This window comes from Nasonia vitripennis, chromosome 4 (genome assembly GCF_009193385.2).
Source record: "Nasonia vitripennis strain AsymCx chromosome 4, Nvit_psr_1.1, whole genome shotgun sequence".
Lineage (NCBI taxonomy): Eukaryota > Metazoa > Arthropoda > Insecta > Hymenoptera > Pteromalidae > Nasonia > Nasonia vitripennis.
This window is the reverse complement of record NC_045760.1, coordinates 28,736,089-28,748,969: the sequence shown is the minus strand read 5'-3', so window position 1 is coordinate 28,748,969 and position 12,881 is coordinate 28,736,089. Positions and strand designations below refer to the sequence as shown.

The window sequence follows — 12,881 nt, the reverse complement described above, 5'->3', positions numbered from 1 at the left end:
TATTTTTTGCCCATAAGATTTAACATGAGATGTACTCCCGAAATGAGGGCGCAACGGTAAGTGCTCACATATTACAAAGGAGGTAAAATAGATCCCTAACTTACCCCTCGCTCATAAACGAATTTATTTTACTGCGCGTGGTTGGCAGCGCTCACCTGTGGTTGGTCAGACTGTATATTGGTTAAGCCTGATTTGCGCGCGAAATTTAAACAAACAGTACTCTATCTAACATAGAATTGGTCTTATAGTATGTATAATACTATATTCGTATGATCATGATAGCACTAAATACTCAACTCAATAAGGTTGGAAACTCTCGATCGATTTCAATGTTCACAAACATTTACAATACAAAGTTATTGATTTTCAGATGGGACTTTCTACGATTTAGTCAAACACCAGAATACCAAATGATTCGACAGTGTTTTTCTGTTATCTCTTTCACGATAATCTAAGATAAAATAGCAGCGCATTGAAGGAAACAGTTATTTAGTTAATTAAAGCAAAGTACAACACCATCCATTGCAGTTCGTTTAAATAGCAGAATTCCGAATCACTTGCAATGTTTTTTTTTTATCTTTTTCACCGACCGAACGGTAAAGTAAGTACAGAGTTTAAAAGTTAATGAACCATTTATCAGATCAAAAATCAAAGCTATTAAAGCTGTAGCTCTGAACGATTCTGATTTCTCTTTGAACACTGTAAATTTTATCGGATTTACGGAAATATTCACATATGTATTTTTTAAATATCCCTATAGTGGCCGCCCGCAAATAATTATAAAGCAAAATGGATATTATGATGTCATAGTTCCCTGGAATTTGATTATAGCTACTAGCGCACTCTTCGTCATTATAATCATCACGAAATATTCGTTGCGTCTAATCGAGCCTGGAAGTCGATTCGCGTCAGCATACAATATTGCTATGATCGTGACTGGGCTATCAACGCCCGTGGAACGACAAAAAAAGTAAGAGAGAAAATTTTCTATTCTTCTCTTCTCCTCGTATTCGTAATGTTGTCAGTGAAATTCCTGGAATATTTGCTGTATGTTCGTTTTCAACAAAAGCGATATCATGTTTTTGATACTTGGGAAGACGTAATTGATTCGGACATCCATATCATTATGGACAATCAAAGTTATAGAGCACTTATAGAAGGTAAAATGCGTACTGCAGTCACAAAGGTAACAGTCATGCCAGAAAATAATGAAAATTGTATAAAAAGGATGATTGGCGAGGATACATTCAACGCATACGCATTTAGCGATTATTTTGTTCCTTTGCTTATTCGCGAAATCACCGAACAACATAACGCGGATGGAGTCAATTGAGTCATTTGAAAGAGAGCGTATTTTCCGTTCCGGAGTTTTACGACGGTGGGACGAAGATTCCCACAGGACTTGTTTTAAATCAGAGAGTAATTCATGAAGATGAAATTTTGGATAACAATGAGCTGTCCATTCTAATGAAATTAATTTATGTATGTACTACAGGTTGGCCATGTATTGTCAATTTTTATTTTTGTGGCAGAAGTTATGTTGATAAAAATAAGAAAACAGGTAAAGTTCACCAACATCTTTCTGAATAATTGTTTCTACTATATATATGTAACAACGTTTATGTTTCAGAATACCTTTATATAAGGCCTTTTTTATTACAATCACGAATGAAGTGCTTCATGAGGCAAATGATTGAAATTCTACGTACACGTTTGAACTTTGAATTTTATTGTTGTTTGAGTAACGCAATGTAATAACTCAAAAAGCTGTGGTTTTCAAAGTTGTTTACACGTATTTTATGGAAACAAGTTGCATCGAAACTCTTGTAAACAAATGAAATAAAAAATATTCCGATTCTACTTTTTATTCTAATCCTATATATTTCCTGTGATATCCTTTTTGTTGACATAAATACCCACGTCTGTTGTAAAGGTCCGCAGAAAATGACGTTTTTAAAAATTAGCTTTTCGTAGTACTTGTATAGCTCGTAAAAAATGTCGAATAATCGTTGACTTTTTGCAGCAAGTAAAGACGAGCATCGGTAATTTTCTAAAAACTTCGTGAGTAAGTAATGACATCTTCGCGCAGATAATTTTATTTTGGGCGATATATACTTACTATAATTGCGCGACAATTTTAGCTAACACTTTTTTCTGACCTACGGCAGGGGTTATGTTTACCACAACTTCATAAGCATTATTGTGTGCTTTACAGAGACAGACTCTCCAATGGATCTAATGGGCCTCGTGCCGAATTGGGAGTCCGATCGCGATAAGGTAAATTGACAATAAAAAGTTACCAAATAATGTTATTCATAAAAGCTAGCTATATAAACAAACAAACGCGTGTTTCGGCCTCAGCGAAGTCCAAAAATCGTCCACGACTGTCGAGAACCACCCGACGAAGACGAAGTAGACAATCTGATAAAAGGAAACGATCTTTTCTCTCGATTCTCCCGATGGGTCGCTCGAAAGCGAATTTTGTCCACCAATCACTACTACGCTCAAGCGTGTTTGAAAAGCAGCACCGCTGTCAAATTCGAAATCAGCAGGCACCTGCAGGACTTTCCCTACATGATTCATCCGTTCAGCCCTTTCCGGTAATTGATTTGTCGCCTCTGAATTACTGACTCCATTATTACAAAAGTGCCATTTTTAGAATATTTTGGGACATAACCATGACCATATTCACACTTGCGGCACTGATCGCGACTCCCTTCTTGAACGCCTTCTTTTTCAACGATCAGCTGAGAAGTCTGCCTTTCATAATGATCATCGACTTCGTCATGCTGTTTGACGTGATTCTTCACTTCTTCACGGGATACTTCGATTATCGCACAAAAATCGTGACCTTAGACCCGAGAATAGTGTTTACGTGAGTTTTATTCTGAAAACTAGATTTTCATGAGAAAAGCTCGTATGATTATTGCAGAAAGTACATTCGAAGTTACTTTATCTTCGACATTCTGTCCGGAGTCCCTGCCGAAGTTTTCGACTTCATGGCTCACGGGGACGAGCACATCAACTGGTACTGCTCGACTTTCAACTTCGTCAAAATATTCAGAGTGAGGAATCTGATTTGCTGCATACGCCAGTTTCACAAAGTACTAGCCAAACGATAGAATTATTTTATTCCAGTTTCGAGCGAAAGGCCACTAATTGAGCCTAAGAAGCAGAGTCAACGTTTTTCAAAATTATAAGAAAATAATAATTCAGGCACAAAAAGTGACCGTTTCAGTCGAGTGTGGAATCAAAACTATTCTTTATTCTTACTTGTTCGATGGTTTTGCAGTCGTACCACATGTCCTTCCATAAGGTGAAAATACTGGAGCTGACGATCATAATAATCATCAGCATACACTGGTCCGCCTGTCTCGTCTACTACGTACCTATGGTAGTGCAAAAGTTCGACGGATTCGACGACGCAGTATCGTTAGTGTGTCTTTCTTCGACTTTTATCGCCATAGCCGCAGCTCTGCTATCTGCATTACATTCTAGTGTGCATCGGTGCAAAATAGGAAGTCGTGGATACTGAGCGCGAGCATGAAGAAGCGGAACAGTAGGCTGAAAAAATACATTCTATGCCTGAACCGAGCCACGATATCCTTAGTCAGTTCGGAGCACTACTTGGACGTCACGACCGCCGAAGATATGATAATGAATTTTCTTCTCGCCGTACTCGGCAAGCTCGGATTCGTCTATCTTCTCTGTGCGTATTATTTAAAAAAGATAAACAAAAAAACATTCGCACGTTACATTGGCTTGGCGAATCTTTTTTCAGCCCAATTTCTGCAGCTCATGACTACCTTCCACTCCTCGGCTAAAGAGCGTTTAAGGCTGCTGCAGCAGCTGCAGGAATACGTGCAGTACAAGGAATTGCCTCGGGTCACGCAAAAGAGACTGATGGTCTACTGCAATTACTGGTACAAGAAAAACTTCAATAGAGACCGACGCATACACGCTCAAGTCTCCGAGCCCCTCCGCGAAGTATTAAACAGCTCGCTCGACTCATTATCACCACCGGGACTTTATTTTTTTTACTCTCCAACGCGAATAATTTCCAGGAACTGATTCTCCACAACTACACGAGCCTCTTGGAGATGGTGGATCTGTTCAAGTATTTGCCGCGAGCGGCGATAGTAGAGCTGGTGAAGTTCATCAGGACCGAAATTCACCTGGTCAACGACGTCATCGTCAAGTCCGGTACTCACGGGGACTGCCTGTTCTTCGTCGGCTCGGGCACAGTGGCCGTCTACACGAGTCTGGGAAAAGAGGTATAAGCGAAGAACTCGTAAAAACGTGAAAATTTTCGATTCCAACCGATGCGCGTAGGTGTGCCATTTGGAGGACGGATCCTACTTCGGTGAGATAGCCCTGGTTATGGAGAACGAGCAGAGAGTCGCGAGCGTCGTGGCGGTCGAGACCTGCGAGATTCTGGTCGTCCCACGCGAGGCGTTTCAACAGGTCGTCGCACCTTACCCGAATCTGCTGAGTCAGCTTCAGAAGGTCGCGCTTGAGAGGCTCGACAAGACGCTGCTTTTGGACGAGATCTACAAACTGGAGGATCCGCGTCCGCGTTACATTAATATTAGCAATATCAGGGGGAAGCGGAGGGATTGAGATTCGCTATGTGTAAATTGTACTCAGCTCAATTGCAATATTCGCATGAATATTTGACTGTACACGACCCCGGCAATGTTGTCTTTTTTTTTAGTCTCTTCGAAAAATAATTTTGATTGTCAGTGAGTTCAGTCTGCTTTCTGTTCTGCACATGCACACATGGCTTTGCTGTTAAGGTACTTTTTATTTCAATTCTATTTTCTGGTTTACACGACGCATTACATTAATATTAGCGCAATACCATCATGGGAAAGAGGAGAGATTAGTGAATTATTATCAACGTGCAGTATACAAAACGGCTGTAACGAATCATAATCGATATTCTATTCAACAAACACTATATAATATATAATCTATCGTAAGTCGATATAACAAAAGTATAGTATATTGTACAAAAATAAAAACACTATATTCCTCTAGCAAAGGTAGTAAACCAATAAGAAAATAGCCGTAACGACCCTAATTTTAGAAATTCGATCATCACAACGATACTCGCCATTACATAATAATGTAAATGCCGAAAACAGAATTAATCAAGCGAAAACTTTTTTTCATTTTTAACGGTCTACTCTACTATTCTAAATCCATAACAATGGTCCATCAACATAAAACAACAGCGCGAACAACAATCCTAAAGGTACGACCGATCGTAGCTCAAAATCGTTCTCCCCTCCCTCATCTTCCTCGGGTTCCTGTAGGACTGTTGGTAAATCGAGGTGAGCCTCCAGTGCTCGGGATAATCCGCGTCTCTGCAGCCGGTAACGATACTGAAAGGCGGCGCGAGGGTGTCGATACAGAAGGACCTCCTGGCGTAAGGGGTCCTGGGACGTGGCACGTGGGCCTTACCGGGCAGTCCGTTGTTCTTGCGAGCGACAACGGTGCAGCCGTTCTTCTGGAGACACGAGGCTGAACGAGCTCTGCAGGGCTTTTTTGGCTCGGATTTATTGCAGCAGGCGACGCAGTGCCTCAGGAAGTGGGCTCGCTTGCAACGGGCTGCGGCTCCTACGCCAGGTTTGCTGTTGCGTGGGGAGGTTATGTGAAGAGAGTCCAAGTTCTTGCAGAGATCGTCGTTCGCTTCGGTGGCTGGATTTATTCCGTTCTGTAGGTAGAAAGAATGTTTTCTTAGAGATTTCTTTCTATATTTACCCCTCGAGAAATTAAGGGGGTTTCGAACTTCCTTCATTACCTACAAATCTGCTTTACCGACCGCGAGCTGAATTAATGAATTCTTTTATTACAATGCGATAAATAAATGATTGGGATGAGATCCCCTTACAAACTTTCCTTCGATAAAAAAAATCTCAAAAATTCTAAAAAGAAAAAACAAAACACACCTGGCCGCACTTGTCGCACGGCTGATGATGCTCGCACTCCTCGCCATCTTCGACTTCTCTCATCCCGGGTATGCAACCGTCCTTGCAATCGGTTTGCGATTCAGCGTGTTGCACCAGAGCGAAAATCGCAGGAGCAGGTCCACCATCCGAACCGTCGATGTGAGCTGGACGAGCTGGTTCGTAGGAGGGATCTATCGGCGTTTCCCAACATATCGCCAGGTCCATGTAGGTCATGGGCTTCTTGCAGCCGAGGGCCGGCGCGTACTTGTGCACTCGATTTATCTCCTTCTTGCGGTTCTGCTGGCGACGCGGCACTATTTTCTGGCACCTATTCTCGCGGTTGGAAGAGATTGATTGATTAGTCGACCTGTACTATTCAATTCTTTAAAAAAATATGCAAATTTTTTTTAACCTTTAGCGATTTGAGAAATAATTATTTACGAAGTAAATTAACAAGGAAAAAGCGCAGGGTTCTGTTGCAATCGATCATTCTGGAAACACTAATTATTACGTCCGCTTAGGTCACACGTACAGGAAATAAAAGAAAGGAAAAATCGTCATCGCGAATCAAATATTCAGCAAAATTATATACGATACAAACTCCAGATTTCATACGAACTGTACATAACGTAAAATAATCTAATCACACGCGAGAACGTCATCAAAACTAAAGCACCTCTTAACAGCCTCGCACATGCAAGGATCCTCGGCCTTCTTGTCCTTGGTGAAAATAGCATCGTCCACCTTATCCGGCAGCGGCTGATGCTGTAGATTCTCCGCGTGAAACTTCTTCGCAGTGGCGAATCTGTCGAAGCACGAACCAGTCGGCTCGGGCATCTCCGTACCCTTAGCCGACTTCGTTCTCCCATCCTTGCACACGTGCCTCCCCGAGAGGGACGAGACCCTTAAACTACCCCCTACGTACTCGGGTACAGTACAGACGTGTTCTCGGATAGGGTCACCCGTCCGGGTCACACTTCCCGGGCAATGAGCGCAACACTTCCGCTGCATGCCGATAAGGCTACTGATGCTTCCGCGGTAACCCGGACAAGCGAGCGCTGAACCGATGCGGAGCTTTCAGTCTGCTCCTGTCCTGAGGGACCATGTTTCGAATCGAGTAAAAGAAACGTTATAGCGGAGCTTCGAAGCGGCCCGATGCCGAGAAAGCTCTGCGCGTCCCTCGCTACCGCGAAAGCTTTCGCAAGCTCTCGGCAGGTTGTTTACTTGACGACGCGAATAGTTCAATACCCAGCCAGTCTCGCCGCGTTACGTAAGCGGGCTGACTTGCAGGAGGAAAAAGTACCTCTCGGACAAAAAAGCTCGTGTCTGTATCGTTAGAGGAGCTTTGTAGGCCATTGCATGCCGAGGCACAATTAACGAAATTGGGCCGATACACTCGTCGTGAGTTTCTCAGTGACGTCGCGCGCGATCGACGGCTTGTTTCTCCGGAGTAGGTATACATATCAATTCGCGGTGCATATTTCGTGACGCTTCATCGCGCTTCCGCGGGAAATACGAAGTTGTGTGAGTGTGTTGACACAGATTTCATATTTCCGCGCGTTATTACGGGTGTCGAGCTTGCGACAGCGATAAAGAGCCGCGAACGCTCGATTTGATAAATTTTGTTTTGGCTTATTCGTGCGGTGCTCGTGGGGAGAGGGAAAACCGCAGTGATGGATTTTGCTATCGACGCGTTTTGTGTTGTCGAGTCTTGCGGAAACACGTGTTGATTTTATTTATTATTTGAAGAATCAGAGAACAAAGAGCTTCGGGTGACTACACGCCGATTATTAATCAGTGCAATTACTGAACAGTAAAGCCGCGTGAACAATGGGATTTTAAACCTTCCTTCAGTCTAATGAGCAGTTTCGCAGCAGTAAATTGTTTAAAAACCCGTTGTAAATTCCAAGGCGAACCAACCGAATGGAACAATGCTCTCCACATCCTGAAATAGATCGCGATGACTTCCCTCATCATCATCCATATACATGACTCCTCATCGACGTCCGCAGAATCGTCGGTTCATCTTCTGTCATTCCCCTTCTTTTTATCATCACTATACTACTCGCTTCGATGCGGCCTTGAGTCTCAGCTGCGTTAAATCTTTTATGTATACAGAATCGTCGGTTAAATTACCGACGGCTGTACGTAAGCGCGAGTCGCGTGTGTGTATGAGTAAGTCCAGTTCAGTCGGGGCTGGTGCATGTGTTTTAAATGGGATGTAGCCTTAAACAAACGTTTATTATTTTACGCGGCCGTATGGTTTCTGGCACGTATACGATGAGAATTTTCGGTGATGAAACTGGAGAACTGTACTAGCTTGACGAGCTACTATAATAGAGTTGGGACAGTTTTACTTTGACACGAGGCACAAAGGGCTGGTGTGAATTATTTGTAGCTTTTTCCTTTGTGCTGTTAAACTTTTGTCGAAAATTTTGATAATTATCGAGCTATAGTAAAATATTAAATTTAATTTTAATTCGATTACGTGTTACTGAAATTTCAAATATTTTGTATTCAAGTTCCATGTAAAAGTAATTGAGTAATCATAAGAAAGTGATTAAATTTTATGAACAGCAGCAGTGACGACTCTTCTTATGGAATTTTCAAACTTTTTCATTCAAAATTCGGTGTACTATAGAAACAGTGAAATTTACATGCACTCGAAAATCTGAATCACCGCCAATTAATCGAAACAAACACGAATAAATCTAACTATACAAAGCAGCCGATTACTCTTTCATCGCTATCTCAGAATTCCAAGGCGATCCATCCCTCTCCCTCGAGTGCAGTGGATCAAGGCAGCTTCCGTCGTCCCAAAAAGATCGAAGCGCTAAACGACTCCGAGACTGAATGAACTCACGAGTCCACCAACACAAACACAAGCAAACCAGCCGGACAGAAGCGTGTATACTGCCAGTGTCTCGCGTATCGGCGAACGGCGCGCACGTATTTTCCGCGCTCTCCCGACTGGTCTGGTGCAGCTCTGCGCGCACGTGTCTGGCTTCATCGTGTCCGTTAATAGTGAGGCTGGATAGTCACCTCGCGATCTGGGTGCAACAGCTCTTTTGTGTTTACGATAATGCGCTGTGCTCTTTGTCATCGAGTAGTATTGACTGTTTATAGTGATTGATTTGTGCTGTTTTATACGAGTTGAGGTATGTGCCAAAAGTGTAACGACGATGCCAAATTATTTTTTCGTGGATCTCGGTTCGATGATTCACCGCTGCTGTGACGGAGGATATCACGCTCGACAATAAAGATTCCTGTGATATACACCACACGAGTTCGCTGAAAACACGGAAAAAGTGACCGCGCGACCGCACCGAATAAAAAAAAAAAAGGAGAAACAGCCATGGCCAACTCGAACAAGTCGAATACGACAAAACCGGACGCCGGCGATGACGATGACGTAATCCTTTACATGGACGAGCTGATGCCGTCGCGGATCGGTAACGGCGTGTCGACGAGAGCGGCTCCGACGAGTCTTATACTCGATGACGACGAGCAGCCGTTCGTCGAGTCATCGATCGTAGCGACGACCTTGGGCAGACGCGGCTCTCGTCTCTTGGAGACCGACAACACCAACAATCCACGGCCGACCTCCGGACCGGAGATCGACGACCTCGAGCCGGAGGTTTTCACTAACAGACGGGAGCATTACCCTGGTATCGACGATGGACTGCTGCCTGATCCCGACGAGGATGAGAAGCCCTCGATGGTGATTTTTTTTTTTAGTTTTTTGTTAGCTTCATTTGGTAAATCGCATTGACGCGAGATTTGAGAGATTACGATAAGTTTTGAGTTTTTGTGAAAATAACTTATGGAGATGGAGGAAGACGGTCGTGGTGAGAGACTGATGTGCTGCTTTGTCGGAGGACGAAAGGTTTGGATATAGATTTTTAATCATGTATACTCTGCACGTAGCTGAACCAGCGCGAACACATTTGAAATATTTTTTAAGAACACCGCGTTCTATTCAGCACAAGTGGCAGTTGAGCGAAATTAGTAACACTTGAAAAAGATTCTGACAGTAAACTATTGATTCGAAAGCCAAAAAAAGGAGAATGGGTGGGGATCATTGCACGGAAAGATAATTTTGCAGATAAACAATATATCTTACCGAAAGATAAAAGTGTCAACGGTTAAAATATTCTATTATTAAAATATGCCGAAAAATTAGTCACGGCGGGTAAAAATGCCGAAACATAGATGTTGACCGGTAAACAAACAAAATTTCAATTATTTTAAATAAAAATCTTCTTTCGCATTTTCAGCTGTATTTTTACTTACCTGCAAAATCAGCTTTTGGTACATCTCTCCCTATACCCTAATTTAACAAATTCCTTATTCCAGGTCCCAGGATCACCGCGACTTCGTCCCGGCGGCGACATCCCGTCGTTCCCAGGCTTCTCGGGAGCACCGGGAACGACCACACCGACCCCCGACATGAACGTCTACCAACAGAAGAAGACTATAGCCCAGGGGATGATGGACCTCGCGCTGATCTCCGCCAACGCCAACCAGCTCCGTTACGTCCTTCAGAGCAGCGGCAGACATCCCTACTACTATCCGTCCCTGTCGATGATCGGTTTGAGTCTGTTCCTCCAGGTGGTCGTCGGTATCGGCCTCATCTGGAACAGTCGGTACAACGTCAAGGTCGACGACCAGATGTGCAAAGCCAACAGGGCCAACAACTGGACCGTCATCGCCGTGTTCCTCGTTACCATTCTCAATGTTTTTATATCGTCTTTCGGCGTGGTCGAGACGTCGGAGATCATTTTTGCGACCAATCCCGGATCTTAGATTTCTGAGGGTTGATTTGTCTGATGTGCTTTGACTGAACTGAATTAGTTTATGTATAATTTTTAGGTTATATAAGGCAAATCATGACAGTTTTGTAATAAGATTTATATAGATTGTTGCTGTTGAATCGTTATTTATAAGCAAACGATACTTACACACGTGTACTGTACAGATGATGGTAATTGTTGTACCGAACGTTTTTATTTTTATATATAACAGTGACGTTATCTTGCCCGGTGTCTTGATGTAAAACAAATTTATGTATATGTATATTACTAAATACTTGTTCAAATATATGCGATTGAATATAAATTAATAAATGATTTTTCGTCGGTAAGGTAAGAATCTGCCTTCGTTCCTTATCTCCTGCAGATATAACGACGTTCGATGTTTATCAACACAAGGCGGCGATACGATCGCCGGACACCTGTTTTTTGCGGCGTTGTTGTGTCCCAGATTCGAAATTATCTATTTACGCGAAATCATGCACGACATAAAGGAGGTGATCACGATTCTTTGCAAATATTTAAACGACACGGTCGATAGTACTTTGACGCCGGAGCATTTTAGATTAGCCAAGTATGATAAAAGCTCGGAGGATGTTGTAAGTATCGAGTTTAGCGATAACTCTGTGGCTTTTGGAGGTTATGATTAGAGGGTTTGTTTTTTTGTTGTGTTTCTAATTGAAATAATTTTAATTTTTCGACACTTTTAGATAAATTCTTTCTGGGCTACGTTAGACAAGCTGACGTATTTTGCGTTGAAAGAATTGAACGACACGATCTCTTTCAACGACTTTGGTAAATTTACTTTTGTTTACTTTTATTTTCGTAGAGTTAGAATGTAATTTTTATTTTCGAAGGAAATTCGTTTTCGATACCTTTCAGACAAATGCATGAGGACCAAGTTTCGCTTAGCATACTTGCAATATCCTTGTTTGGAGATTTACAGCTTCTCAACACACAATTCCAGGAGCAGAGTGTTGATGGTTGCTCTCACATGGTTAATTACAAAATACAACGTTTTAGGAAATGTTGTTCGATTGAAATTGCTGGATAGTTCTCTGGGAAGAGAGTTTTCCAAAGTTAGCACTGATTCGGTAAGATATTTGTTTGGAAACTACCGTCAGCTGTATTATATTAAATAGTTAATCTTTCCATTGTTTATTCCCACTCTCAGGCTGCGGAGACTAATGATGCAAAATTATCAACAGTATCCAACCAAATGAATAATTTATTGATAAAAGCTCACAAATTGAGTAATAATTTGAAAGCTATTTCTGAGCTGAATGTAGAAAAAGTAAAGCTAATGACTAGGGTTCATGCCGCTAGCATAACAACCAGTGGATTACCTCATTTGACTGTATCTGAAATGGCGTTGATAAAAAATATGGCTGTCAAGAAGAATAACAACGAAGCAGAGCTTCTGAGGATAAAAGAAATGGAACAAACAGCGTCAATGTTAGATACAAGCATGAAGTGGAGTAAAAAGAGTCATGTATTTCACACGTGGATGGTAAGTATGATTTGATGAACAGCAACTTTTTCAAGTTAAGTACTTTCACTTTTAAATTCATAATCTCATTTTAGAATACGGTTCTGGACGAATGTGAAAAAATAGAAGAGCCAATATTTTCAGATGAAGCTTCAACTCAATTGGCAAGATTTATTTATCTTCTAAGACATATAATCAAAAGACAACTAAAGTCTTTTAAAAACCATGATCATCGTTTGCCATTCATCAATTCTATTCAAGATTGCCCTTCAAGACTCTTGAGAGTTCAAAAGTGCATCACTGAAGCCCATGCTTGTTTATCAGAAACAAACAACCGGCTTGATATTATGGAGGGCAATCTAGTAAAAAAGAGAACCGATTTAGAAATAGAACTCAAATCTGTTTTAAGTTTGATACCCAATTGTGTTCAAGTATGAATTACGTTATTGTGATGGATAAGATCTTTTTGTACAGCTTCAAAGACTGATTAGCGAGTAAAATTCCGCGATAATTTATAAAAAAAATAATATATTGTCTCTCTGTAAAACTAAAGATTGAATCGTTATGTATGTATTATTATATGAAAGAATATATATTTTATATTTATAAACTTAACCATTGCATAGA

The 12,881-nt window shown here is 41.7% G+C and overlaps 4 protein-coding genes and 1 long non-coding RNA gene across 6 annotated transcripts; 4 read left to right on the top strand and 1 right to left on the bottom strand.

Moving 5' to 3' along the window:
- Positions 1-378: 378 nt before the first annotated feature.
- On the top strand, positions 379-1,812 carry LOC116417431. The gene is made up of 3 exons (XR_004227691.1): positions 379-601; positions 761-1,561; positions 1,631-1,812. It is a non-coding gene; the product is annotated as an uncharacterized LOC116417431 (long non-coding RNA).
- Positions 1,813-1,923: 111 nt separating this feature from the next.
- Positions 1,924-4,697, top strand: LOC100678376 (potassium/sodium hyperpolarization-activated cyclic nucleotide-gated channel 4-like). Of its 2 annotated transcripts, none has more exons than XM_008216730.2 (10): positions 1,924-2,065; positions 2,216-2,277; positions 2,362-2,600; positions 2,660-2,875; positions 2,933-3,104; positions 3,293-3,432; positions 3,519-3,709; positions 3,782-3,987; positions 4,065-4,274; positions 4,333-4,697. In XM_008216730.2, exons 2-10 carry the CDS (start codon positions 2,230-2,232, stop codon positions 4,618-4,620), a joined length of 1,710 nt encoding a protein of 569 aa, XP_008214952.1. In that variant the 5' UTR covers positions 1,924-2,065; positions 2,216-2,229; the 3' UTR covers positions 4,621-4,697. The 2 variants fall into 2 exon arrangements, with proteins under 2 accessions (XP_008214952.1, XP_016845495.1); XM_016990006.2 differs by having other exon boundaries at positions 2,169-2,277.
- Positions 4,698-4,784: 87 nt separating this feature from the next.
- On the bottom strand, positions 4,785-8,517 carry LOC103317756. Its single transcript, XM_008216733.3, has 3 exons — positions 6,631-8,517; positions 5,955-6,282; positions 4,785-5,719 (listed from the first exon to the last, which is right to left on the bottom strand). The coding sequence occupies exons 1-3, from the start codon at positions 6,963-6,965 to the stop codon at positions 5,252-5,254; spliced, it is 1,131 nt and encodes a 376-aa protein (XP_008214955.1). The 5' UTR covers positions 6,966-8,517; the 3' UTR covers positions 4,785-5,251.
- Positions 8,518-8,876: 359 nt separating this feature from the next.
- Positions 8,877-11,105, top strand: LOC100123713. Its single transcript, XM_001607357.6, has 2 exons — positions 8,877-9,675; positions 10,311-11,105. Exons 1-2 carry the CDS (start codon positions 9,310-9,312, stop codon positions 10,758-10,760), a joined length of 816 nt encoding a protein of 271 aa, XP_001607407.1. The 5' UTR covers positions 8,877-9,309; the 3' UTR covers positions 10,761-11,105.
- Positions 11,106-11,191: 86 nt separating this feature from the next.
- LOC100679754 lies at positions 11,192-12,869 on the top strand. Its single transcript, XM_003428183.5, has 5 exons — positions 11,192-11,364; positions 11,476-11,560; positions 11,648-11,859; positions 11,940-12,275; positions 12,350-12,869. The coding sequence occupies exons 1-5, from the start codon at positions 11,245-11,247 to the stop codon at positions 12,689-12,691; spliced, it is 1,095 nt and encodes a 364-aa protein (XP_003428231.1). The 5' UTR covers positions 11,192-11,244; the 3' UTR covers positions 12,692-12,869.
- Positions 12,870-12,881: the final 12 nt, after the last annotated feature.